Raw genomic sequence first — 27,218 nt, 5'->3', positions numbered from 1 at the left:
AGCAGACGGTAATACTTAACTTTCAAAACCTTCAGCGTGCCGGGAGGGGAGAGGGAAGGGAAAGACGGGGGGGACGGGCTCCCCACGGGCGCTCTCCTCGCCGGGGCACAGCCGGGCACCCCGCATGCTGGGTGCCAAGCCCCGGGCAGACCCTGGGAAGGAGGGAGCCCCAAAATCCCCAGTGCCGGGCTGGCAGAGGGCACGGGGAGCCCTTCTGCGGCGGCAGATGCAAGATCTGCAAATCGCTCTTGAAATGGCACTGAGGGGGTCCCGGCTCGCCCAGGAGCCCCTGGGGGCACGGGGCAGCACCCAGCTGGGGCACCCCCAGCCCCAGGGGGGGACACCCAGATGCCCCGAGCCCTCCAGGCTCCCTGCACAGAGCCGAGCACACAACACACAGCGCTGAGCCCTGCCAGCCATGCAGGGGGGTCCCCTGGCCCCACTCCCCCTCCACGCCGTCCCCATGAGGGACCCCAGGAGCGGCGGGGAGCCCCGAGGGTCCCGAGCAGCCCCCCACCCCCTCCGTGGCTGCGCGCTGACATTTCCTCTCTCGCACTGACCCTTTTTCTGTTCTCTCCGTTATCTCAAATAATGTCACTGCCTCTTCAGCATCTACTCACTGGAGCAGAAAGAAGCCACTGCTGACACGGATTTAAAAAAAAAATAATACCATCTGTGCCTGGCAGGGGACAGGCAGGGAGCGGCGCGGTCTCAGGTCAGGGGGGAGACCCGGTGGGTGGGGGGACGGGAGCCCTCCCGGGGCGGCAAGAGACACCCCGGCACTGCCCGCTCACTACGGACACCACGGCGGCGATGCTGCCCCGTGCACCGGCAGCATCCGCAGGCAGCGAAGGGAAAGGAAGATTTTTTGAAAGGTGGTTTTATACACAGTGTTTTCCTTTTTGCTGGTAAGAAACACTGGTGCTCCCCAGCTATCGCCGGGCCCCGCAGCAGAGGGAAGCCCCCCCATTTCCCCCCGTGCTGCTGGCCAGGCCGCCCACAGCCCCACGCTTGCCCACACCAGCCTGGCCGGGGCGGCCGGCACGCTCCCCGATGCCTCGTCTTTTTTTTTTTTTGCAAAAGGATGGAGCGCAGCTTCCCCTCCCCGTTCCCGCGCTGGCTATTAAGAGGCAAACCCAAGATCGTTAGTCTTTCTGCAAAGCTCATAATGTGAAAAATGAAGCTCAAGAAAAATTAGCCAAATTACCAGGCTAATCCTTCAGCAGCAATCGCTGCTCCGCTGCACGTCCGTAAAACGAGACCGGAGAGAGCAGACGGGGCAGCGCAGACGGGAAAGCACTCGCGTGTTTGTTTTGTGGCCGGGGGAGAGGAGGGGATCAGTCCGTGGGGAGAACGCACTCGCTGGGCTTAATTTGTGCTTCAATTTTGCTCCCAAAGCAGCGAACTGCAAGGGGAGACAGGGCTGGGCCTCCTTCTGCACCCACCGTGCCCCCGCGGGGCATGGGAGTCCTGGGGGAGCACCCGCTCCTGCTGCCCGCGGCTGCCTGGGGCGCAGGGATGGGGTCCCCTGTATCCCCCCCATCCCCACCGCAAAGCAGGCGTGCAAAGCTCAAGGAATCGCAGGAGGCGGTTGCAAGTTGGTGCACCCGAAGAGGCGATTCCTGTGCGAAAGTTGGGGGTCGGGTACGTGCCGAACGTCCCTGCCGTTATCGCGGTGGTTGTAGCGAGGCCCCTGCGAAGGCTCCGATGGAGCCGGGGAGGGAGGAATACAGAAAGGAGGGAGCGGGCGCTCCCGCGCTCGCAGATGGATGTGAAATCCGTGTGTATTTCTAACAAACAGGGACTGGCTCCAGCTGCTGACTTCAGCAGTTCTGGTCCCCGTGGCACAGGGAAGGCAGAGCCCGGATTTGGCAAAGCCCCGGCGTCGGGGCGGGCAGCATCCTGCCCGGCAGCGCTCCTGCTGCCCACACTGGGTCAGGGGCAGCGCAGAGCAGGGCCCTTCCCGCAGCGGAGTCTCACAGACCCCAGCCCGGGTCACCCTCCTGCCCACCCGCGCCAAGGATGGGGCAGCTGCTGCCAGAAACCCTCACTCAGCCTGGGACCATCGCCCACCTCCGCTCCGTGGAGCAGGACAAGCGGAGGCCGGAGGAAACCTCCGGAGGTGGCCGGAGCCTTCCCGGGAAGGGGAGCTTGCACCACGATTCAGATCACTCACACGTCTCAGCTGCCGGGCTCAGCCACCATCTTTCTCTCTCCATCACACCCACAAAGGAACCAGAGGCCGGCAAGAGAAGGCTGAAAGTTTGCAGGCAAAAAATCGCGTGTTCCGGGTAAGCCGAGGCCTCGAGCTGCTGCCCTGCCACGGCTGGGAGATGAAAACTGAAGCAGGGACAGCACACTCAACACGCTCCGCTGTCCAGTGAAGGACACGGGCAGCTCAGCTGGACGGTAAAATCACCAATTTTAATTACAGTTTAAACCAGCGAATCAAAATTTTTAGTCTTTTCCTCCTTGCTCCTCCAGCACTCATACCGTGGCTGCGAGGCCGTCTTCCAAGGAAAGCAGCTAATGAGGATCAACCCAGACGTGTTGTTTTGAAGCGAAGTTTCTCCGCACTGAATTTGGCATTTCTTTGTGCTAACCAGCAGAAACTACAGACGCATTTAAGCGGTTATAGAGTCAACACGCTTCCAGATACTCACATTGATTACACTGTATTAGAAAATGGTAAATTATTTATCAGGCTTTCTGACTTGTGATTAGTGTAAAGCTGTTCTTGGATGCAAATTGGAATTGTAATTAGACATGTAGAAACCCAGCATCTGAAACCTGTTTTTATTGAAGCAGCGTAAGGTACTTTTTTCCTTTTGTATCCAGCATAATTATCAAAGAACACTTTGCACATAAAAAACCCCCATCAATTTATTAAAACCAGAGACAGTTTTACATCTGATCAGTGAACTAAAGCTGGTCATCACGATGCCAGGATTTTAGAGCTAGTACATCTCAACTTCTCGCACTTGATTTTTTTATTCCTGCACTGGAAGGGGACGGCAAGCTCCCCCACCTCTGCCAATTTATTACTCAGCTTTGAATGAAGCAATTCCTGAACAGAGCTACACTTAAAAAAAAAAAAAAAACCACCAGACAAACAGAACAATGATAAAATCTCTTTGGCAGGTACAGAAGAGAGCACAGCCACTAAGAGTCAGCTTATTACTTCAAGATACTCTGGCTTTGGACACTTACCTGCCAATTCCCTTTAGTTCCGTGGTACAACTCATTAAAATTTCAGAAGTAAAAACTGCATTTACATTTGCGTAATAAGTTTAAACGCATTTAGGTTTTATAGTTTGCTGATTGCAAGTTATGGTCAGCTTTTGAGGACGTGTGGGGTTTCTCCCCCCCCCGACTCCTACTTAGAAACACTTACTTCAAACTAAAATTTGTGTTTGCTCTGTCACCAACCCCCCTCCACCCCCGTCTCCCCCGCCCTGGCAGCGGCGGGTTTTGCATACCCAACAAACAGGCAGGGTCAAGGGCATGCTTGTTTAAGACTGAAGCGTGAGAGATCCCAGAACAGCTACTGCAAGTAGAAATTTTAAGACTGCCCTCGCCTGTAGCCACCCTCCTTGCAGGTGACAGTTGCTGTTTGAACCAGACCTCGAGCACGTGAACAAAAACCAGAGTCTGGCTACGGGACCCAGGCAGAGATTATGGGAAAGTGTGAAAACAGTGATAATTTCACTAGAATTGTGCCGTATCTTTCATTTTAATTATCCAACTCTTAATTAGTAGTAGGTAAAAGCTGTATTTAAAGGTTTCCTCTCCACCGTGAATTGCAGTCCAGGAGAAACCGAGGCCTGAGTGTCAAGCCCTGAGCTGCCAAGATGCTTTTCACCCAAAAATGTCAAAGCGTTCTGCACATCCACCTTGCCAGCCTCCGCTGCCCGCCCTCGCAGGACGCCAGGGGAGAAGGCAAGAGACACCACATGCATCCGAAGCAGCAGAACCAAGCAAAGTGTCATTATCCGCGCTGGAATCCAGCCAAGACCCTCTCCTCCTGCCCCTTGGGATTAGCCCAGCAGTTGAGTAAGTAAATTCAAAACAGGATTTTGAGAGCCTGGGTCAAACTCGCACCTAGCCCAAGCGCAAGCAGTTGCTCCCAGGTCCTCATCGCAGCCCCCACTCCCAGTGACACCAGGCCTGAAACTGGCTCCGCACCCGCGTCGAGAGGCCTTCAGCCACACAGGAGAGCGGGAGAGAAGTTTCCAGGCATCAGGGCACGCACAGCTATCGCTCCGAGGACATGGTGCCAAGAGCCCAGTCTTGCCAGAGGCAGAAGCTTAACTCTCGGAGAGCGCGTGCAGCACTTCGGCGTTTAAAGACGAGGAGGAGTGCAGGGTCACTCCGGGGGCCCCGATACTGGTCTCCCAGCATTCAAATCCACAGGCACATAAGTCTCGCTTGGCTGCTTCCACGGCCAGCGGGGAGGTGTCTGCCAAGAGGAAGGCAAGAGCAGCCAGTTAGTCAGCTAGGCCACTGCAGGGAGACTGAAACGGGCCATCGCACGTTTAAACACGTGTCCCCTGGAGCACGGCCAATGCCCTGAAGATCTGACACACGTAAATGAACGCACTGAATCGCCCCTGTATGAAACACTGCAAACCACACTGCCAGGCGGCTCTGCTAGACACCATCCCACGCTCACGACATGGCTTCACATCCCACCACAGCCATACGAGGCCTAGCATCATATCCCTCTGCTTCCAAACCTGACCCCACTGGCAGGGCAACGTGGAACAGGGGAACGATGCCCAGGGCGAGCAGAGGGTTACTGACCTGATCTCAGCAGGGTGATGCCACAGCCTCCCCCGCCGGCCCCGGTCAGCTTGCTATGCAGGCCATGGGACGCCGTCACCCGGCACAGCCTGTCCAGGGAGGGATGGCCGACTCCGATCACGTTTAAGTGGTGTTGGTTTATATCAAAGAGTTCCTAAAAGCAACCGCACATACATGAGATGAGCATGCATGGTGACAGAGGCTCTTCACAGCCGTGGCTCCCTCCCCAGCGAGGTGCAGGGAAGCTGCTCTGCCTTCCCAGCCATCTCCCCACGTGGCCATCTCATTTCTGCAGGGAGTTAGGCCACCAGCATGTCTCAGGGCTCAGCAGCACTGGGCAGCAAGGTCAAGGCCAGAGTCTGAGCCCTGGGCTGCTCATCCATCCCTGTCCCCCTCATGACTTGTGCTGCTGCCGCCCACCATAGTGACAGTGGTACAACAGCTTCTGGACCTCCTGAGAAAATCCCGATCACCGCAAGCTGCCAGCAGGCATTTATTTCAGGCGCTAAATCAGAGCTCCCCGATGCCTCCCGACTGCTTCACCTCTCCCCTGTCACAAGAGTGTTGAGCAGGAGTCTGTGCAAGCCCCCTCGCTGGCCGTGGGAAGGGCACTAAGCCAGCATCTCTCATTCCTGGCTGTCACCCTGCCCTGCTCTGCAATCCATCCAGCATAACTAAATCCAGGGGACTTCTGACACAGCCAAGTTCGAAATGGCATTGCTGGAGAGGCGACGCGGAGTTACCTCCCCTTGTTTGCATTGTGCAGCACTTCTCCCTCCTCGCGGGCAGGGCCTGGGCTGCGAGCCAAGGGGCCTCTCACCAGCACCACGCTGGGAATCTGGCACCCAGCTCAAGTGGGGTCGAGAGGGTCCTCCCTTCGGGGGAGAGCAGCGCAAGCCGCTCTCCAAGCAAGGCTGCCCTTCCAAGCGGAGCTGCCCAGCTCCGGTGAGCTGCACGTGCACCTCTGCCACACTGTCCCAGCCAGCCACAAACCCCGCTGCTCCTGGAGATAGCTGCCACGGCAGCAAAGTCCAAATGGCCCAAGGGATGGACAACACCACAGAGGTGGGAGTTGCAGCTTCTCTCCTCCCAGTACTGGCGGTGAGGAATTAAGAAACAGAGGGAAGGGCTTGGCCCACACTCAGAGCAAGCCTGGAGCAGGGCCAGGAACTGACACCAGGCCCCCAAGCACCGCAGTGCCCTCCCAGCTCATCAGCACCATCAGTGGAGGATGCTCGTTCTCAACAACGCTAGTCTGACACCCGGACTCAATCGTCTCCCCGGCGCGTGGCAGCTGTTCCCATCGCTGTCCCAGCGGGTGTCACAAGCAGGGAGCCAGCCCAGACGGGACCAGTCCCAGAGAGGCTCCCTAACAGAAGCCCTGCGCTCCCTCCTCCAGCCGGTGCCACCAAGCGCTTCCCTGCCTGCAGCTCACGGTGAGCCGGGAGGGATGCTGCTCACAGGGAGCAGCGGGAGCCGTGCCGCAGCATGGCAGGTGTCAGTCACATCACCCTCCCTCAGCTCCGCACGGGTCTCCTGCCAACACCACACAGGAGGGGACAATGCAGAAATAATCCCTCTCCCCCCCCATCCAGAGCATTTTCTGTACTGTGTTTAAACAAATGCAGGGAGATGAATTAGCCAGTCACATGCAGAGTGCATATATCATAAGTTCTGTGCTGGGTTGGACAGACATCCATCCAGAGGCCTCTTTATATGCCTGAGTGAGGGCACAGCACTGTCCATGATGATCCAAGACACCTGTCATCTCCTGATCCAAAATCTGCCAGGAATCGGATGACAGCTTATGACACAGTAGACTAGTTCGATGGTTCAAATACAATGCTGTCCAGAACTGCACATTTCAGGAACAGCCAAATATATATATATATATATGCTGCATATAATCAACTGTCCCTCTGTGGGCAATTCAAGCACAAGACAAAAACAACAGATTCAAGACAGAAACCTGCTCACTGCAGTGCTGCTTCACGGGCATTGTATATAAGGCTGCTTTGGCACCTTTCGTGTGAGGATCTCAAAGCACACTTCAAATTAGCCCTCCTCTTCCCCATCTCCCAGGACTTCCGACAGTCTGAGCAATAATGCGTTAAGGTGGAGAGGAGCTGTCTGAAGTTGTGCTGCAAACAGACTCCAGATCTCCCCCAGCCGATGCCAGCTGAGCCCTCATTAGGGTCAGCCCACCCTGATGGGTACAGAAACCCACCACCCTCTTGGTGCGAAGGGAGCAGAAGGCCTTTGCTATGAATCCCACGGGAGACCCTCCCATGCTTGCTGCAGTCCCAGCAGCAGCTCACCTACGTGCAGCGAGGTGCAACACAGCCTGGAGCAGAGAAGGCTGTACCAACCATCTGCTAACAGAGCAGCCCTACCCTGCTGCCACAGGTCGAGCTGGGACAGCAGCTCTCTGTCCCTCCCCAGAGCCCTCTCCTGTACCTCCGGAGCACACTCATGGTTGTGGAGGGGACAACCTACCAGCAAGAGCAAGGACAAGCAGAGGTCCTCACAGGAGAGCCGAGGGGAGGAATCCAGATGCCAACAAGGAACTGTACCGCTGGTACCAAATGGTTCTTGACAGTCCAAGGCACTTGGCACCCAGGGCCAGGCCAGGTTTGCCTCAGCTGGGACACTGCCACACACCCGCACCCCACGGTTGTATGAATCGGTATTGCAGTGCTCTCACCACTGCAAAAAAATTCTTCCACTTGGAAGCGTGTTTCCCCCCACCACAGCAGCCTCTCCTACTTTGAACAAAGCCAAGACAAACGCAGATCTTTGTATGCACCTCATGCATCAATGTCAGGTCAGCTCTGGGCACAACTCTGTTCGTTATTCTCTGGAGCCAGGATGAGAGCAGAGCAATGGACTGGTTACGAGCCAGCAACCATCACAAACCAGTGGCTGCTGGGCTCTCTGCTCTTCACTCCAGCCTTGGCAATGACAAAGCAGTTGCTTCACAGACAGCGACTGCCAGAACGAGCGTGGCTGGCCCGCGGCGCAGGGAGGCAGCATCTCGGCCTGAACTCACTCCACAGTTCTTAGCAAATGGAAACAAAACCTCCAGAGCTACAGGTCCACAAAGCACCAGGCCCACTCCCTCCCTCCCTGTGCACCGCTGTGGAGACACACCAGCAGCATCTTCTGTCCCTTGGCTCCAGGAAGGGTATTAAAAGCAGCGCACACAGACCATGGTTTCACTCGGAACTGAACATTTCCTGCTATCAAATTTTTTCTTCAACCTAATGTTCTTTAAATGACATTTTGATGTTCAACAGTAACAGTGTCTAAAAATACTGGCGAACAAGCCCCTTACCTCCAGCACAGGGTAATACTCTGGTGATGGATTTGCAGGCATCGCTTCCAGAACACTTTGGCACTCCTGAGAAATTGCATCGATGGAGTCCAGCACCGGGTTCATTATAGCAGGGAACTGAGAAGCGGGGGAAGGCAAGATGTGAGAAGACTGCCTGCTAGTCTTCTAATACCACTGCGATGAAACTGGCCCCAGTCTCTTTGAGCTGGACAATTCCTCACCCCCTTTGGGGCTACTCATTCACAGAAAAACCCACTGCAGAGCAGGGCAATGGTAAGTTGCTCCCACCTGCAGAAAATGGAGGAAGAGAGGGAAACGGGCCAGAGGAAGGAACTATTCTTTTCCTGGTTGCAAACTGGTGATTTTTGTGGCAAGCCCTGTTAATGCTGGAGAAAGGGAGGAGGTGAGCTGAACCCCCATTCCCAGGGCAGCTGGGCCTTAGCTAGCAGCAGACAGGAATGCAGTGACCACAGGAGGGACCTCCCAAGAGATCCCTGTGAGACCTGCAGTCCCACATGAGGAGATCTGAGCTCATGAGGGTTACCTCCCCACCCTGCACCAGCACACATCTCCATCCCCGCGATCATGCAGGCGCTGCACCTTCAGGATCTTCTCCTTGACACTGGCCACCAGGACTTTGGTGCTCCGAGGGACTTTTGTGTTGGTCAGCAAGATCCTCAGCATCGGCACCCTGGAAGCAACAAGAGACACCTCCTTGCCTCTTTCCTTCACAGTCCCCCAGCAGCTCCCGAGGCCCAGACAGCTACAGTTTGTTCTGCCTCAAAAGGCCTATTTGAGCAAGACACCCAAGATAAGGAGTCCCATTAGTTTTAAAAAAGTTAAGCAGGTCCTTAAGTGCTGGCTGGGTTCAGGCTTGTTCCTCTTAGATACAAGGAACAACTGTACTAGTGCTATAAATAGGACTGTAGCATATTTACCGAAATCCATGTTTTTCAAGCAAAATTTTTCCTTTGAAATACTATCTATGAGACTAGCCAGCAGTAGCCATTAACTGCTAATAGAGCAATTTCATGCACTGTATAAGATTTTAATGGAGTCAGATTATACTTCATTGGCAGGAGGCAGAGGGAACACACAGGACCTGGATTTGTCTCTGCAGCTTGGTTTTCACACAGGCCTACCACCAGGTAAGCAAAAAGTTCCCCCTCCCCGCAATGTCATTTGCTGCCAGGAGCAGATCCGTTCCTGCTGCCCATAATGCCATGAAATTAATATTGATCCTTTGTGCTGTGTTCATCTAATGTCAGATAATGACCAAACATTTCATTGTTCCCGTCCACCCCAAACCAAGACAACACTCAAGCTACCCACACCCACGGCAAAATCTGGCTACAAAGCCCTTCCGCCATGCTGTTAGCGATCTCCCATCTATCTCATACCCTACAAGATCCACCCAATGCCTCTCTGACATATTACACCCACCGTACGTAAGTGTTATTTTTAAACTCGAATAATACCTCTTTAATGGTGTGATTTTTCCTGATTGGTATCTCAGGGCTCCACCTAAAGTAAAATACATGCATTGTCTCAGTACACAGCGAGCTGAGAGAGAACACAGTGTCGTAAGAGACAGAAGGTCTTTCATCTTTAGAACCTCACCCAGAGCGTATGACACTAATTGCAAGAAACACCAGCTAAATGAACCATGTTCTCAGACAGCATGAATCTGCCTAACCCTACTGACTTAATGAGAGGGTCTGGCCGGACGTAGTTAACCCAATGCCTTCCCCTTTGCTCTCCTCTACTCTGGGATCACACTAAATATTTTTTAAAAGGCAAAGAGTTTGGCCAGCATTAAATCTTTACTGGAAAAAAGAATCAGGCAGTGATTCCCTAGAGCAGAGCCACGCACGCAGGCTTCAAACTGGACTGAACGTGTGCACTCATGTCAGCATCCGTCCTTCAGCATGGAATTTCATTGTCCAGAAGGAATGTCTCACTTGGCTCCTACTTTTACAGAGGCATTGCGATTAGGTCTCATTAGAGAGATTATTAAAAGTCTCCAAGGACACTTCCAAAACACTTGGAAGTCTCTGCTAATTGAAACTAAATGACAGCTGTCCAACTGCATTTTCTACTGCATCATCCTTGGGACAGGATTAGGTTTCTTTGTTCACGCCAGAATGTTTAAATATCAGTTCTCTGCAGCAGGGTCTCTGCCCCACGGCACTTGCCTGGGGGACGCAGATCTCTGGTGTTACTGCAGCAAGTCCCCAGCAGCCCAGTCGCAGCTTACAGATATGGCAAACCAAGACAGAAAAGGATTCCCTCTACTCGGGTCAAAACAGGGACCTGAACTTGGGCGCTTCTGTTCCCTTTGCTGCACCTCAGTGCAGTGAGGCAACCTGCTCCATCCAGTGCCCCTGCAGCAACCCCAGCCAAGCCTGATCGTTTGCAGAAATGCAACTTGTGGCATCTGCTCACCACCTTCCCACAGCTGATGCACACTCTGCAGCGGAGAATGGAAACACGTCCGCGGCTCTGCCACCCCGTCAGCCTCTCCTCAGCACCCATATTCAGTGTCAGGGAGCAGCAAACACACACATACCCCAGGTAGCAACAGCGTTATCCACACCCGAGGGATTGCCGTGGATCACCCGCTCCCCTTGGAAGGCCCAGCTGTTAATCAAAGTCAGCTCTTCTTCTGTCCACCTGAAAGGCAAGAAAATGGCTCCAATACACAACCGAAACCAGCACATGCTGAGTGACAGAGAGAAGCACCAGAGGCTGCAGGAGATACCAAAGCAGCGGGAACCATACGAGGCACCCAGTTGCTGTGGGAAGCCCCAGCACCGCAAATTCCCTCTGCGCACTGCATTCTTTCAGCGGAGAGCGGGCATCGCCGCTCACAGCACCTAACTGGCACTCGGCACTCTTCTGCATGGCAGCGTGTAGAAACACATCCAGCCCCGCGAGGGGAACTGGCGCTGCTCCACGGACAGAGACAGCAGGAAGGGCACAGCCGCTACCCAGCGCTCCCGCTGCAGGCCAGCGGCGAGGGAGGGACCAGATTCAGGGAGAAGATCCTAGCCCTGGCCTAGCGAAGATCAAATTTAACTGAATGCAAGTCCAGACCTATCCCCACCTCCCCAACACTGCGTGTTACCACACGTCTTGGCCTGAGATCCTGCTCAGCAACAGGCAGGATGGTGTATTTAAAGACACAGAAGGCACAATGTGGGAAGAGAATAGTAAAAGTTGCATTTCACACGTGCAACTTCAGCCTCTAATTGCTAGCTGCTGAGCTGCGGAAGCCTCACAAATGGGGTCGAAAAGTAAATCAGTTCTAACTACACCATCTCCAGCAAAGACTTTGATTTCTAGGGATTAACTCCTAACACTTCAAGCTGCACCGGGTGCTGGCACTTAGAGCACAGAAGGGAACCAAATGCAGATCCAGAAGGTGTTATGCTAAAAACACAAAAACAGGTCTTTGTTGTCTCAAAAGCAGTCACATAAATTGGTAAGTGCTTTGAGAGTTTAAATGCTGGCACAAAGAGTTTGGTGCTGGGTCAGACTCAGCGAGGACCAAGGCCCCTGACTGAACATACTAATTAATGGGCTGTAGCAATACAAAAAGCAAATGCAGAGCTGCCAGTTACAAAGCAATTGCTGGCTGCAACTTCACTGCAATTCCACCACAGTGATTTCTCCCCCAGCGCCTCTCAAAACCCCACTGCTCTGGGCCTGCTTCTGCAAGGCCTGCACCCACACAACCACCTTCAGAACTCACCAGTCTATTTCAAACCCACTCACTCCACGCTGAAGGACTCTCTCAAACCCTGGCACCCCAAGGGAAGCTCAGCGCCCACAGGGAGCCAGCTAGCCCTCCTGCACCCTGCTGTAACACACTTAGACTCGTGCAGGCACACAAATACACATCTCCGACCCTCCCCTGGAACACAGCGCTGCCTGCTCCGCAGTCCAGACGCACAGTGCGTGTTCCAAGCCGCCGTTCAAATGGCCTAATGCACAGCGGTATCAGATATACCAGCATCAGTGATGCTCTGCAGAGATCAGAGCTGGTGTTTGGTGCAGCGAGAACACATATTCAACAGGTTTTTAGAATATGGGGCCCAGAACAGGTATTATGTGATGGAGCAGAGGCATGAACATGGATTTTGGAAAAGCATCACACAGTCTTATATGAAATAATGAGAACAGTCACTGACCACTGCTAATGCAAGGCAGAAGTTCTGAGAGCCGCTTGCTGCTTCCTTTAACTCCCTGCTTCCCTGGGCCTCAGCTGAATGTCTTTATCCGTCTCCACATACCTTTCATTTCACTTGCCAGTGTTTAATCTGTGAAGCATTCAGGAAAACAGCTCACACCACCACTACTCAAAATAGAAGTGCAGTTTGCTGTAAACCACTTGTTTTTAATCCTCTTTCAGAGGCTGCGATTCTTCTCCACACAGGAGTCATTATATCACGCTGTTCTTTTCTTGTGACGTTAAGCAAAAACCTTCTGAAGTCTGACACCCCCACCTCTCACTTACCCCTCTGCATGCCAGCTGGAAGAAAAAAATGACGCTGTATTCAAGCTGAAGCTAAGAAGTGCGAGCAGGGAACATCTTTGCTGCTCGCTGCCTGGTTTGGAACTGGCCTTTCATTTCTCATGCCGTGTGACTATTTGGGAGATTTGCCTGAGCACAGCGTACAAATTGCTCTCTCTAGGAACGTGCTTCTGGGTCAGGCTGCAAACTCTTGTTTTTGAAGCAGAACACAGTCACCTCCTCTTGCTGTCTCCCTTTCAGTCCCACACAAAATCCACAAAAGCCAACCAGAAAAGGTTGCACCTGGCACCGAGCGCACAACAGAGGGTTCTGCCACTCCAGCTGTGATACGCATCTTTAAACAGAGCCTCCTCAGACACACAGCAGAGCAGACCAGTTTTTCAAGACTGAACTCCAAGGGAAAGCAACCCAGGGCAGAAGGAAAGAAACTCCCTTTCACCAGCCACTGATGAAGGGGAAACTCAGGCAGGAGATCAGGAGGAGACGTACCACATGCAGAAAAAAATTCATGTGAAAATGCAGAAAAAACAGAAAGGATCCTCAACTCCTTGAGGACTCAAAGCAAAACCTGGAAGATGCTCAGGGATAGAGAGGAAATAGAGGTTAAAAAAAATTCACCACATTAAAGCATGTATAGTATATCTTACACTAGGCAAGGGAAATGGTGCAAGTTTTATGAAGTCTCTGCATCCAGTTGGTTTCATCAGGAGAAGCAAATTGTAAACGTGTAATTCACAGGTCAGAGCCCTGTGACAGGGCACGTCTCTGCTGCTGAGAACACAGGGCAGCCATAGGAGAGGAAGGGAAAGGAGCAGGGCTCAGGGTGCCACTGCTGCGGCCACAGCCCAGGAGCTGGCCAGAGAGACCAAGAGAGGGGCCAGGGCCAGAATCTGTACAGGTAAAAGGAAAGAGAGGGGCACAGAGAGCAGAGCTGCCCCGGGGCCGTGCATCCAAAGCAGGGAGGCTTCCCCGATGTGCTACCTGGCTGTGGACTCTCCGTCCTTCAAAGGGCACGAGATGGCTCCGCACGCCGTCAGCAGGGCCGCCGCCAAGCAAACAGCGTAGGCGGCACTTGAACCCAGCCCAGCTCCCGTGGGCAGCTCAGACCACACCAGTATGTCCACGCTCGGAACATTTCTGAAACACAAACACACAGGATGTAACACAACGACCTTGAATTCCATCTTGAGACAACATTTCAAAGGCAAAAGATGCCAATTAGGACTGATCACAGGAAAAGCTGGTTGAAAACTGGCAACATCAGCACATGCATACGCATCTGACACACAGGGGCTTCACAAGTGCTCAGTTAGCACAGCTGAGTAGCCTTGCTAAGCCATTGTACCAGAACAAAGCCTTGCTGAATTGGATCTATGATTAGCACAGCTTGTCAAGCTGCTAGCAGGGGCACTTAGTAACTAAATACTTGAGTAGCACCATAAAGAGACCCTTCAAAGATTGTTGTAAACACGATTTTAAACATACTTATAAATAAAGCATAAATATCCCAAATCCGTAACTGCATAGTTACATCCCACTGGAGCAACAAGTTGATGGGGAAGATGAAAAACGCACATATCCATGCCCACATGCCCCTTTTCTCCACTGAATGCATCCGGGTTGCGTTACAGACCCTAACATCAAACCCAGGAGCTTTTCACTGGCTGGTGAGTGACATGAACTATGAACTGATGGTTTCAGAGCAGGCTGATGACAGCCCCAGTGCTATCACCAAGCAACTCAGAGACTGCAAAGCAAAACACGATGCAGCTACACATCATAATTCTTTAACCTTTATTCCTTTGCTATGAATATTGAAGTTAGGTTCTGACTTGGTTTAAAATAGCAAGCAGTGCTGTATCAGACATTGCCCTGAACACTTGTCCAGTAACTTACCCTGATATCAACAGTGTTGGTCACGTTTAGAAACTGGAACAGCCCTGAGCTGTGGTTACCCCAAGTTCTCATATTTTTAGGGAGCTTCAGCCCACAAGAAGGATCAGACTTAGTTCAGACAATGAATTCACAGCTCATTTCTGCAGCAGTTTTTCTAACCTAAGCCAGGATGACATGAGCTGCCTGCTGGAGGGAGGGATGTCTGTCTCTGCATCTGTTGACTGTGCAGGAAGGGTGGGATGAACTGCTCTGCCTTAAGCACCTCAAAGCTAAATGCCTAAACGAGAGCAGATGATCCCCAGCCCACCTGCTTGGGGCACCCCACCCACCACACAGCTCAGCTCTGAAGAGCATCTCCTGAGGCGCTCAGAACCTACACGAAGTGAGATTCCTTGTAATTTCTTATTTTGCCTCAAAGATTTGGTTTCTTCCTGTGACCTTGTAGAAGCAATTAATGGTGAACAACACTCAAGACAGCACATTTATTTTGGGGCAGGAAGACAGCCTTACCCATACTTAGCCGAAATAGCCAGGCACATATAAAGAAAGGCAAGAGTAGCAAGGCTCTCAGGAGCTGAGGCTCCGGCAGAGATTCCAGCAAACTCTTTCAGTGTATCCAGCTGTTCTACGCTGGGGGACTTAGATTCATCGAAGTCAGCTATGGAAGCAAGCAGGGGAGAATTTAATCACTTAGAAACCAGGGAACTGTTAAACTTGAAAGCAGTATTTGCAAGAACAACATCTCCTGTTACAGTAAGTAGAAACAGATTGAACCAATTTCAGATTTCACCTACAAACTTTCTACCTGAGGAGTCATGATAAAAGAAGAAGCAAAATCTCCACCAGCCACTCTGAAAACCCAGTGTTTCTACACTCCACACCTGCATTGTATTACAGCAACTGTCTACTTGCCTACACTTCCCAGTGTGCCCATCCATCACTATGTAGAACTTGGCAAGTCACGAAGGCTTTATTAAAGAACGTGGATATTCTGACGCGCTTCACACGAGTCTGAACTCCAAACGGCCAGGAGCAGGCATCAGTGTAAGAGAACTTTGGGTCAGTGCTGAGAGAGGTTACCAATGCTCTGACTCAGCAGACTTTGTTCTGCCTTCTGCTAAGCAAACGGTGCTCGGGAGGATCACAGGAGTTAATGTCAGCTCCTCCAGAGGGAAATGGCACAACCACCAGTCAGGGGCTCCACCCAGTACAAGATGCTGCAGAAATTCCAGTGAGGGCTGGCATAAGGCAGAGAGGCAGGAAAACAGGGCCCGTATCCCTGCCTTCTCCAAGAGCATCCAACTCGGACCAGCTTCAGAGAGACTCTTTTTTGGCCCCCCGCCAGCAATACTCCTGGACATGGTCCCTGGCTGGCACCTGTGTGTATTAGAACACCGCCTGAGCTACAGCGGCACTAGAACAAGCCCCTGGGAACCTGAAACAGGAGGACACAGCCACGGCAAGGGCCACTCACAGATATCAGAGCATCAGGCAGGTCACAAGAGGCACATGGAGGGAGTGTGGGTGCCCGAGTTGGGAGTGTGCAGGGACACATTAGTCAAACACACACTCAGCGTGGTCAGAGACAACAAGGCCCAGCAACACTCTGCAGGGGGAACAAATAACCCTGCAGGGGAACAAATAACCCTGCAGGGGGAACAAATAACCCTGCAGGGTCCCAGGGCAGTCACCCCATGGGGGTCCCAGCAGGACTCGGAGCCCCACACGACACACGGGCAGCAGTTTCCTCCTCCCAGCGCTTGCCTGCAAAGCCCCTCCGCAGGGCCTGGAGGCGAAGGGTGTCCCAGCTCCTCACGACGCCGACGCCGGGCAGGCGGACGCACACCCTGCCCTCACCGCAGGGCCTCAGGCGGAGGAAGGTCCTCAGGTCCAGCGCCACGGCCAAGGCCACCTGTGGGCGAGGAGAAGCGGTGTCAGGGGAGGGGAGGGGAGCCGGACCGGAGCCACGGGAGCCCCCGGCAGCGGTAGGCTCCTTACCTTGCCGTGCACCACGGCGTGCTCCCCGTGAAGGATCACCTTCCCCGGGGCGGACAGCACCAGGCTCCGCTCCCACATCTCCCGCCGGTCCCGCGGCAGGACGCGGCCTCTCAGGGGGGGTCCCACGCTGCCGCCTCAGCTGCCCAACGCCAACCGCGCGGAGTGACAACCGCCCTTACCAATAGGAGCCGCGCTCTGCCCCGCCCTCCTTGCTCTCGAGCCAATAGCCGGGATTCTCGCGGAGGCGGGGCTTCGGGAAGGCCAATCGGAAGGCGGCGGTGCGGAGTGGTGCGGCGCTGGGGTGACAGCGCGCGTGGGAGAAGGGAGGGACGGCGGCCGCGGAGGGTCAGGGGGCGGTGGCCGGCGGCTACGGTGGCCGGGAGGGATGCTGCGGCGAGCGGCGGCGGCGGCGGCGGGCCGGGGCCTGCGGGGGCCGCTGGGGGCGGCGGGGCGGCGGCAGCGGAGCGGGGCGGGCAGGTGAGCGCGGAGATGGGTCGGGGTCCGGGCGGGGTAGGGTCCGGCGCCCCCTCTTACGGCCTGTGCTTCCGCAGCTCCGACGGCGGCCCCCCCGACCGCGGCTCCCGCAGCGACCGGGCCCCGAAGATCTACACGAGGACGGGAGACGCAGGTAGTGTCCGGGGGCGGCGGCGGGGTGGCACCGAGGGAGCGTGGGGTAGAGCCCGGCTCGATCCCCGCGGCTCCGCTGGGCCGGGCCCGGCCTCTGAGCGCCTCCCCCGGGCCTTTTCCGAAGGCTTCTCCAGCACCTTCACCGGGGAGCGGCGGCCGAAGGGCGACCGGATCTTCGAAGCCCTGGGAGCCACGGATGAACTGAGCTCGGCCATCGGGTAACCCCCTGCCCCAGGACCCTCTCCCGCTGCCGGGCGGAGGGGCTGTGGAGGCCCGGCCGTGTCCTGCCAGGGTGGCCGTGCTCTGCGGGGAACTCACCCTGGAAAGCTCTGGCCCTGGGCAGGCCGAACGCAGGCCCCCCGCATGTAGAAAGGCCTAGCGACACCGTCCCAGCCCCTTTCTGCGGGGGTCTTCTGGGCATCCTCTTCCGTTAAGAACGGCTCTCCCAGCCCCACCGCCCAGTAGGAGGGAGGGGGATACACTGTGGACCGAATTTCTCTGGAGGGTTGCACTGACAAACAGCCAGGAGGGTCCGGATTCTGTGTTTGTCATATGGAAAAACATATATGGCCAATCGCGGTAATTTTTTCATTTCCAGCTAACTCTGTTTTCTTTTTTTTTTTAACCCAGGCTTGCTGGTGAATTTAGCAGTGAAAAGGGCCACACGTTTGTTGAACAACTTCACAAAGTGAGTATTAATGGTAATCCTCACCCAGTGCAGTCACTTCATCTGTGCTATTGGAACGTATTCTTAAACTCTTTAATTTTAGACACAGTGCTCCCACTGACACACAGGAATTTAATAAATTTAGTATTAAAATAAATAAATACTTAAGGCTCTGACCCTTGATTACTCTCCAAGAAATACATTTCTTTAACCAAGAAGGGAACCGGTTAATCAAGTGATTAGCTAGGGGCAGACAAACATATCTCTAGATTTATTCAGACCTGTTAGCGTACACGGTTATGGACACAAGGCTTGTTGTCACATAGCCTCAGATTTGAAATCGGGGCAAAGCAGCCACGTGGGCACGATGGTGGGAGACAGGTCCCGCCGTGGCAGCCTGTGAGTTTCTGCTAATTGGCTTCGCTGTGCACAAGAAGGCAGAAGGAGCTAATGAGAGATTTTAAAAAGCTTTACCAGCCTGCCTTCTCACGTATCCCGGGCTGTGGAGAGATGCCTCTCTTGGAAGCGGACGTGACATCAAGCCAGCGCTGTCTGCAGCTGTTTGTCACTGCCTTTCTTCCAGAGGTTACTGGTTCGGTGTCCTACCAGCGAAGGGATTATGTGAGCACTCCCCAGTCTGCTCTCTGGAAAGTCAGCCAGGGTAGTTTAATGTGCCAGTGAAAACAAGTACACGCGCTAATCTGGCTTCTCATAAAGCAATTAGGGAGCACTTATCTGATCCCCCCTGCCAGCAGGCTGGGGGATGATGAACAACAAGGGTAGGATCTTCTTTAATCAGCACAACCAGCTGTCGCCTCCCAGAGCTTGCTGCAGTTGTACCGGAGCATCAAAGGCTGGTTAATGAAAGCGCTTCTTATTTTTGTCCTGATTGCCACATCTAGGTCCAGTGTATGCTGCAGGATGTGGGCTCCAACATCGCGACGCCTCTCTCCTCAGCCAGGGAGGCTCACTTAAGTAAGCCCCACGGTACTTTTCCTGGGATAACAGTTCTTGAATCACAGCTGCCCTTCTAGAGTGGCACTGGGGAGGCTGTTCCGGTACGTGGTGGTTAGAGCTGCCCAAGGGCTGCTCAGCAGCGCGTGTCTGGGTGCTGAACGAAGTCACAGACGGTCCCACAAGCTGCTGCGTTTGTGTGACTGAAGCGATGTAAGCTGGCCTGGGGCGCTGCCCCAGCACTGACACCCAGCCGGGGCTGCTGAACGGGGAGCCAGCCCTGCTCTAGCAGCAGGATTTTTTGGGGATGCTTTCTTAGGCCTTGCTGATCCAAGAAATACTGAAGTAGAGCTCTATCTGTAGACTGAATCACTTCTGCCTGTCTTTTAGTTGATTCTTCTTTTCCCTCCATAGAACGAACGTCTTTCAGTGAGAAGCCAGTTCTGGAGCTGGAGCAGTGGATTGACAGTTACTCAGAGCAGCTTCCTCCGCTCAGAGCTTTCATCTTGCCAGTAGGTACTGCTTACGCCTCTCGCTGACTGGAGACGGCTCGCTTTGTTAGGGCAAACCTGCTCTACCACTTGCTGTGGGAAAACAGGTTGTGAGGCCATAATATTAATTAAATTAAATAAAATTTAATACTAAATTTTGCCTGGACAAATACCAAAAGAAAAGCAGAGAGGAGGACCCGGCTGAGTTAAATTTCCACATCCTATTGCATTCAGATCTCTCTTCCCAGTTGCCTAGCCATAACACAGGGTTTAGTTGCATGTGTGTGTGAGACGTGATAAGCTTTGCTGCAGTTATACAATAAGGTGGATGGCTGTATCTGTTGTTAGCAGACACTGATGCACTGTTTCGTTGTTGTTTCAGTCAGGAGGTAAAAGCAGTGCTGCTCTCCATTTTTCCCGAGCTGTCTGCCGCAGAGCGGAAAGGTGGTGAGTGTTGGCTGTAGAGCAGCAGAATAGAATTGATAAAATGTGATCAGAGTGCTACAATGATAGCAAATCGTTGCAATCGGAGCAATCAACCATGGCTGTATTGCACTCGGCTAGAGCTTGAGTCAAGCTTCGTATGTTTGTATTAGTCAAATTCCAGGAGTGCAGTCAGCAAAAAGCAAGCCTCTCTTCCCTCCCCTGAACTGGGTCATCCGAGCTAAGAACTTCAGAAAGAACAGACAGGTTTATGTTGAGATGCATCTACGTGTTCAGCTCGTATCTGGTTTGCTAAGCGTATTTTGTAGGCTAGCACACGTGGAAGCTGGGGCACTGGCAGGTGTGAGATCCAGGGAAGGTTTTAGCGGCTCAAGATGTTACTGCCCACACCTACCTTGTCCCACTTCTCTGTTGGGGATGAAAACTCCCCTGGGAAGGTCCGTAGAAGAAAACTCGTGTCTGCTCATTATGTGAATCACTTCCATGCAGAGTCTCTTGTGTTAGCCTGAACCTGCTCATCAGCAGTTCTAAGTTGCTGGGGGTTCTTTACTGAAGCCGCTGATGTGCAGGAAGACGTTTTTGTGGATGTGCTCTGCTGCGAGGATTGCTACTCTGACGAGATACACTGGAGCAGCAGTGATCTTCAAAAAACTAACATCACAGTCAGTGGTTTCTTGTCAAAAGAAAGCTAGAAAGAGGGCTGTACACCAGTCAGGAGGCAAGGAACAGCTGTGTTCCCTCAACAAAAGAAGGGTCCCTGTTTACCTGTAGAAAAGGATAATGATCCTGCAGGCTGCTCCCGTTGTTCAGTGATGCCCACGGATGAGCATCCTTTAGAGGAGTGGAGCTGCAATCCTCCAGCACAGTTACAAAAATTAGTTGCATCATTTAGCCACCGCAGATCCCTCTCGGGGAAGTAAACAGCGTTCACATGTGCTGTGGGGAGTTAGAACGGGGACTCCAGGTGAGGTTGGGGTGTGAAGGTGGGTGCTCCAGCAAATTGCAGTCCTTTGTGCATTCAGAGCTAGAAACTTAAATACACTAAAATCTTCCTTCTCTTTTTCTAGCGTGGTTCCTTTAGTACAGGCAGGGGAAGCAGATCCAAATGTGGCCAAATACTTGAACAGGTAAAAAAAAAATAAAATCCCAAACCCTCACTCTGTACTACTGAAGCGTGCCTGGTGGTGTTCCCTTAGTCTTGGGATAAAACTGTGGGGTTTTACCTCTCAAGAAGCTTCCCTTCTAGAATAAGATCTTTGAAGTTTCAACAAGCAGTGTGTTAAAAAGTATTCTTGGAAGGCCTGTATGTTTGCAGACACTGCCGTGGTGCCGAGGGAGCCGTCAGCTTTCTTATTGAAGGCCACTTTGGAAATCACTTCTCGGGTGGTCTCTCTTTGCCTTCCTTTACCTGCCGTTCTTGTGCCGTAACCAAATGTGCTTTGCTGTGTAGGTGTGCGTTGCTGGGTACAAACACACCTGATGTGGGAAGAGGTTTCACTGCTTTTCCCTTGGTTTCCAGACTGAGCGACTATCTCTTCGTTTTGGCGCGTTACGCTGCAATGAAGGAAGGGAAGGAAGAGAAAATATACATAAAGCCTGAACCATAACTGGGAGCTGGAATGTTTGTTTCCTTGATCGTGGGAAGCTAAATCCAGCAGACTGCTTTCCCCCAATCGAGAAAGGGAAAGAGAACAAGCCTGGATTGGAAATGTGAGCTGCCAAGAACTTCCAGCTTAAATAACTAGGACCTTGTTCATAAATACCGTGAGGAACACAGCTGTTCTGTTCACTGGGCCTTGTCCAAATATCTCTTGTATAACACTGCGGTGATGGCATCAGAATTACTGTTTGCCCTGGGTTGGAGTTGAGGCAGGAGACTTCAAAGAACTACAGCTGATTTCTAGAGATGTCTTCATTTCCCTGGGCAGCGGCAGGTGCTGTGGAAAGGCTCTGACAGGACTCTGAGGAATGAAGAAGAGAAAACAATCAGCTTCTCTTTGGAAGTCATAATGCTCGTACAGAACAGCAACTGTGAAGAGATTCAGGAACTCTGTCCACAAGCTTTGAAATAATAAATGTGATTTACTTGTACCAAAAGGCCCTTAACTGTCATACTTTAATACTGAGCCCAGCGCGCTTTTCTTTTTTAAGTTGCTTTCAATCCATCAGCCCTGGCTGAAGCCGAGCTGCGTAGATTTACAGGAATGCACTAAGAATCCTTTGGCTCTGGCTGCCTCTCGTTATGCATGTGAAGAATGTCTCCGTGCTGACAATCCAGTGCATCCTCTGCCAGGAACGGGGCTCACGCAGGACAGAGGGATTAAAGGAGGAAGGGCCAAATCCTACAGGTCAGGTGCAGGCAAGATGATTCTATCATTCTAAGCTCTGTTTAGGTAGCTGGGGTCAATTCCACGTGGCACTGCCCCTCCGAGTGTACAGACCCCTCCGACTTTGGTCCCAGCATCGCCCTGTGGCCGCAGGTACCAGCTGAAGGAGCAGCGCCCTTGTTTAGTTTGAATATCTGTCTACTGGGGACCACTCCAGTCACTAAGTGGGCAGATAAAGGGGTTGTGATGAGTAGCAGGGGCCCGGTGCCTCCTCAGCTGACAGCTAGAGTTGGAAGAGAGAGGCTAACACCCAAAGGGGTTCGTATCTCACACATCGTAACGTCTGCACTGACCTCAGGAGCGTCGCTGTCACGGAGCCCTCAGCAGAGTAGACTAAGAGCGTGTCCTAGAGCTGGGAGAATCTGGCTGCAGACATCACGATAGCGGAATGCGGTACTTCAACAGAGAAGACACCCTCTGTTCCAGCTTCCTGATGGACTGAGACTGCCAAAAAACCACACTCAGTATGTAAACAAGTGCATTACAGCCAGCTGAATGAGTTAACACCTTGCTACCCACGTTGTAGAGAGAACACAGACAATTACAGTTTTACAGTTAAGTCCAAGCCAGTTCCAGCTTGGAAATACAACTGGGAAGAATACAGGTCAGACACGGTGGTTTAAGTCTTCCCCTCCTTGTATGGAGGAGCATCACGGAAACCTGTGGGTGGTGAGGTGATTACACACCAAGGGTGCTTGTCCCGCACCAAGGGTGCCACTTTTAGTGGTGGGAGCTTTTCAGTCAGTCATGCAGCTTCCTCTGTTCAATTATTTAAGTAGAAACAACCTTAAACTTGCTTCCCGAAAGAGTCTCTGGCTTTTGTGTTAACTTTTTAATCAGAGCAGGGTCAGAGTGAAGAATGCCCAGCACTAATAGATACCGCTGTCTCATTACTCACCCTTTTTTTTTTTTTTTAAACAGATATTTCATGGCTATCGTTAATGCACATTTTTCACACAGTAATTTTCCAAGCCTTAGCCTGTAACACATCCCAATGACAAATGCTCTTGATTTGGACTGTACCGTCAGCTGCAATGTCACATCAGACATTTTCTCAATGCCTGCTCCAGACAGGCCATCCAGTTTTATGATAGCTCTGTCTCAGTGATCACGATTGAACCTTAGGAATCTAGAGGCTTTTCAAGTTTAATTGAATAAAATTCTTTGCAATATAAATTCTTCATGAATGCTGTATAAATCAGTTCCAGGATGGATTTATAGTATTTTCTTTTTTTCCAGCTGGGGGGGGGAAAGAAATCTCACTCCTGTTTTGGGACCAAAGCTAGTATTGTTTTGATTGCAAGGAGAAATAAATTTAGCTACTACACTTTAACACGATGTAGAGATGAAATTTATTAGGGTGCACTCAGCTTCCAGCTCCCCCCCCGCTCCCTTTCCACCCAAAGACGTCTGGGCAATTGTTTCTGCGGGGCTGAAGCAGAGGGGGGCTGGTGGCTGGCATGACCCTCTTGTTTCAGTTAAGCCGGCTTGAATTTAGGAGCGAGCCTAGATCAGGCTGAACGTGGTCCCAGCCCCGTGGGCTGCAGCAGCTCACCAGAGCAGAGCTCGGCTCCGCAGGGGCCACGCTTGGCCCTTTGAGAGTTCACAGCGCGCCGTGTTTGTCCTCTGCTTCACCACCTCGTCGTACAGCACCCGGCTGGATAAAAGGGACCTTTCTGCCCTGAATGCTGTCCCCAAGGTACACAGGGGAGCCGCTGGCCATTAACCTGCGGCAAGGCTTGGGTCCGCAGGCCCCAGTGCAGCCTCCACACTGGGCTGGGAGCAGAGGCCAGTGGTGGGGGGACACTGGGGACCTTCTGCACTGAGTTCAGTGAAGTTCTAGCGTGGCCGAGCTGGCGTCTGCTAACGATGACGGAGCAGCGTGCAGTAACGCATGAGAGGCTGGCGAGACAGCGGGCAGGAGTGAAGCGTCACTAAAATGAAATACAGGCTTTAAAACAAATAAAGCTCCGTTGCTCTGGGTTAGCATTTGTTTTTCCAAGTCCTTTGTCCCCACTCAGCCAATCCAGCTGTACAGCATAGGGATTCCAGTGCCTGCACCTCATTAATATAATGGGAGGAAGGCAGATGCTTTGTCCGTACTGACCGTATGCAGAACCCAGATACATTCCTGCCTAGCAGGGTTCCTTATTTATGATTACGTTGGAGCTGCCAGCACAGACATATGTTGCTAAGGGTCGTTTATTCTTGTTTGTAAAATGTATGGCTGCTCCTAGCTTACACACTGTCAAAACTGGAAGAACTGGCCCCAAAATCTCTTGCTGCATGATTGGATCAGACGCCTGTACATCTGTTAACGCTGTAGGAGCTGTAAAATGAAATAAGTTTCACTATAACTCAAGCACCTCTATTACCGCCACAATGTGTAAGCAGCAGAGCCGGCTGCTGCTCTTGCAGAAATGACACAAACGTACATTTTGCCAAGTCATATGTAAATTTATACAAGGCAGCGTTTCCTCTGCTAATGCACAGAAGGAAGGACTAGTACGTGCGTGCCCCCCCCTCCGCAGGATGCCTGGGGCTTGGCGTGGTGCTGCATCTGAAGGGCGAGTTTTGGGGTGCACGGCCCCGGCAATGGGGAGCCAGCAGCAGTCCTGCACTCCTCCTCTCAAGCTGGAGGACCAGAAGGGACCACATCTGCCATCAGGTCAAGTCCTCTGCAGTTGCAGGCCCCTGAAATACCCATTTTGCCTGGAAGGGGTCAAAGAAAAACCCTCCCCACCCAAACAGCTCATGCTGCAGCAAGGAAAGACCTGGCTAGAAAAGGGCAGGCATGCAGTTATGGCACCCCCGGATAAAAGCCACCGTCCCTGCATCAGACAGAAGCAGATTCAGCCTGTTTGTGTTGAGGAAAGGGCTGTCTTGGTCCCTCAGCGCTACCTCCGCTGCAACCCAGCAGAAAGTGCCCACCTCTCTGCCCCATCCCCGCTACAGCTGCTCCGCAGGGCACGCGCGGATAGGCAGGGTGCCAGAGCTAGTGCTCAAACCAGCCCAGGGTGAAGCTGCACAGTCTGGTCAGTATCGAAGAACGTGACCTTAGAAACAGCCACACAAATGCATTTCTGAACAGCCAGTTAAGCACCACTAACCCAGGAGGTGGCGGTGCCAAGCCAGTGCCACGTAGGTCTGACCACTCCATCACCCAGTCAGGTCACTAACGCGCTGCAGGAGCTGCTGCACATCTCAGATAAACGTGAGCAAACACAAAAATAAGCTGCAAGAATACCTTATCTCATTCTGCTCAGGGATGCGGAGACCGGAGCTCGGCATATCCTCCTCCCTCTCCACCCGAACCTGCAACCAGCCCCACTGTGGAGTGCGGGCCAAACGGTTGTGCAAAACAGTGGTATAAACTGAGGGATTATTAGTCCGTGTTGTGAGTCAGGGGCTTGGGACAGTCTGTAGGAGCGGAACAGGAGCAGCAAGAAGAGCTGTCAGCTCCCAAAACACGCCTGTGCCTGCACTGCGGCAGCGGTGGCGTGCCCCCGGCCAGGGCCTGCCCGCACAGCAGCCGCCATGGTTGGCATACCCCAGCCCCGCTCCCTGCCGGCACCGCCGCTGAGGGAGCACCGGCCTCCGGCGATCCCTCCCAGCTCCGCACCATCATGTGCGTGGTCCAAGTGCCTTGGCCACGGTCAGACTTCACCTTCGGTCAGCCCCGAGGCACAGCGGCATGCACAGAGCCAGCCCCGGCAAGACCGCGCCGCGCTGGCCCGCCACGCGGCGACAGCGAAGCAGGCATTTTCCAGGCCTGGCTGTTTGCTGCCAGCTTTCTGCCTTGGCAGCATCTGCTGCGGGGTTTCTTTTTGCTGTTTCTGACGGTGCCATATGCCTCTGTGTCAAAACAATGGCGCTTGCACACTGACTGGGAGTCCTCTCCCTCGCTCCCACCGAGCTCCCTCTCCCCAGCGAAGCCTGAGCGCCCACGGGGCTGGCCCCGAGCACCACGCTCCCAGGGCGAGCGCAGCACCATCGGCACGGCGAGATGGGGCAGGGAGGGCTGCGGCGCGGCTCCGAAGCTGGGGGAGCCGGTGAGCGAAGGGCTACGCTGCCACGCACCAAGCCTGAACTCGGGGGGAAGCTGGAGCAGCAGCAGCAGGCACAGCTCCTCACTCCTACACGGACGCTCCCAGAGCCAGGCGAGGGGAGGAACACAACGCCTATATTATTATAACATCATCATTAACAACAAACCCCACGTCGGCTCCAGTGGCTGGTCCTTAGGGCAGCTTCTAAAATACAAAGCGCAGCCTTGCCCCACAAACCCACGTCTCCCTGTGCCTCTTCTCCCTCCCCAAACCAAGAAGTGTAAGATTCCTTGGTGCAAAGATCCAGAGTTGGCCCCGCTGACCGTCCAAACCCTGTTGCAGCGCTGGCAGCAGAGCCTGCGAGGGCAGACAGCTTTGCCACCAACCTCCAGCTTCTGCCCGCAGCAGAGCTCCTGGAAAAGAGCACTTGCCTGACGGGGCATCTGCACTGAGCACACAGAGACAGGCGCTGCCCCGCTCTCCTGCACTGCTGGATCTTGCTTGGCTTTCCAGTCCGGTTCCCTCTCCACCAGTGGCCCCAGTCGCCATTCCCAGCTGACCAGAGATGTGCACAGAGCACTGCTAACCCCAGCACCTGCCCTGGGCCAGGTGGGTGGTGAGCACCACCCCCTACATCCAAGGAGCACCTATACTCTCGTGAAGGTACCAAAGACTGAAGTCACAGCACCCTGCAGGACCAAGGAGCACTTCTCCAAGCGTATTCCAAGACACAAGAACAAATCCTGCTGCAAACAACGCTGCCCGGTCCCTTCGGGCTCAGAGGCACTCCTGTCAGCCCATCAGCAGCGCCCCAAGGAGCCCACCTCTCAGAGGCACCTGAGCACAGACACCAGGAACCAGCCTGGCAGAAGGGATTTCCAAGGGACCGGCAGCCTCCTGCCTCGCAGCCTCCTGCCAGAGACGCCAGTACCCCAAAGCTCTGCTCTCCCCTCTGCCGCGTGCTCCGAGCAGGAGCATTACACCCAGCACTTTCCCAGCCCCCAGGGAAAGGAAGAGGAGACATCCACTCA

The 27,218-nt window shown here is 53.4% G+C and overlaps 2 protein-coding genes across 4 annotated transcripts; one reads left to right on the top strand and one right to left on the bottom strand.

Annotated features, from left to right (window-relative positions):
* Window positions 1-3,458: 3,458 nt before the first annotated feature.
* Window positions 3,459-16,647, bottom strand: MVK (mevalonate kinase). 3 transcript variants are annotated; one of them, XM_050906630.1, is made up of 10 exons: window positions 16,569-16,647; window positions 16,303-16,482; window positions 15,081-15,208; window positions 13,656-13,811; window positions 10,707-10,810; window positions 9,616-9,661; window positions 8,738-8,828; window positions 8,138-8,254; window positions 4,804-4,957; window positions 3,459-4,459 (listed from the first exon to the last, which is right to left on the bottom strand). In XM_050906630.1, exons 1-10 carry the CDS (start codon window positions 16,644-16,646, stop codon window positions 4,308-4,310), a joined length of 1,206 nt encoding a protein of 401 aa, XP_050762587.1. In that variant the 5' UTR covers window position 16,647; the 3' UTR covers window positions 3,459-4,307. The 3 variants fall into 3 exon arrangements, with proteins under 3 accessions (XP_050762587.1, XP_050762586.1, XP_050762588.1); XM_050906629.1 differs by having other exon boundaries at window positions 15,081-15,228; window positions 16,335-16,482; XM_050906631.1 differs by lacking the exon at window positions 13,656-13,811.
* Window positions 16,648-17,057: 410 nt separating this feature from the next.
* MMAB (metabolism of cobalamin associated B) lies at window positions 17,058-23,308 on the top strand. The gene is made up of 8 exons (XM_050906907.1): window positions 17,058-17,196; window positions 17,320-17,413; window positions 17,826-17,883; window positions 18,765-18,837; window positions 19,231-19,328; window positions 19,690-19,754; window positions 20,819-20,878; window positions 21,271-23,308. Exons 1-8 carry the CDS (start codon window positions 17,058-17,060, stop codon window positions 21,356-21,358), a joined length of 675 nt encoding a protein of 224 aa, XP_050762864.1. The 3' UTR covers window positions 21,359-23,308.
* Window positions 23,309-27,218: the final 3,910 nt, after the last annotated feature.

This window comes from Gymnogyps californianus, chromosome 16, assembly GCF_018139145.2.
Source record: "Gymnogyps californianus isolate 813 chromosome 16, ASM1813914v2, whole genome shotgun sequence".
Lineage (NCBI taxonomy): Eukaryota > Metazoa > Chordata > Aves > Accipitriformes > Cathartidae > Gymnogyps > Gymnogyps californianus.
The sequence above is the reverse complement of the archived record's forward strand: the minus strand, read 5'-3'. Positions and strand labels throughout refer to the sequence as shown.

What these genes read in the sequence shown, in the direction of transcription:
- MVK (XM_050906630.1), bottom strand. Translation starts at nt 16,646, where the DNA reads ATGTGGGAGCGGAGCCTGGTGCTGTCCGCCCCGGGGAAGGTGATCCTT. An exon ending in GCTATTTCGGCTAAGTATGG is followed by an intron (nt 13,812 to 15,080) that starts GTAAGGCTGTCT and finishes TTTGTGTTTCAG; the next exon opens with AAATGTTCCGAGCGTGGACA. An exon ending in CATCACCCTGCTGAGATCAG is followed by an intron (nt 4,460 to 4,803) that starts GTCAGTAACCCT and finishes TCCTCTTGGCAG; the next exon opens with ACACCTCCCCGCTGGCCGTG.
- MMAB (XM_050906907.1), top strand. Translation starts at nt 17,058, where the DNA reads ATGGGTCGGGGTCCGGGCGGGGTAGGGTCCGGCGCCCCCTCTTACGGC. An exon ending in TTGTTGAACAACTTCACAAA is followed by an intron (nt 17,884 to 18,764) that starts GTGAGTATTAAT and finishes TGCCACATCTAG; the next exon opens with GTCCAGTGTATGCTGCAGGA. An exon ending in TCAGAGCTTTCATCTTGCCA is followed by an intron (nt 19,329 to 19,689) that starts GTAGGTACTGCT and finishes TTGTTGTTTCAG; the next exon opens with TCAGGAGGTAAAAGCAGTGC.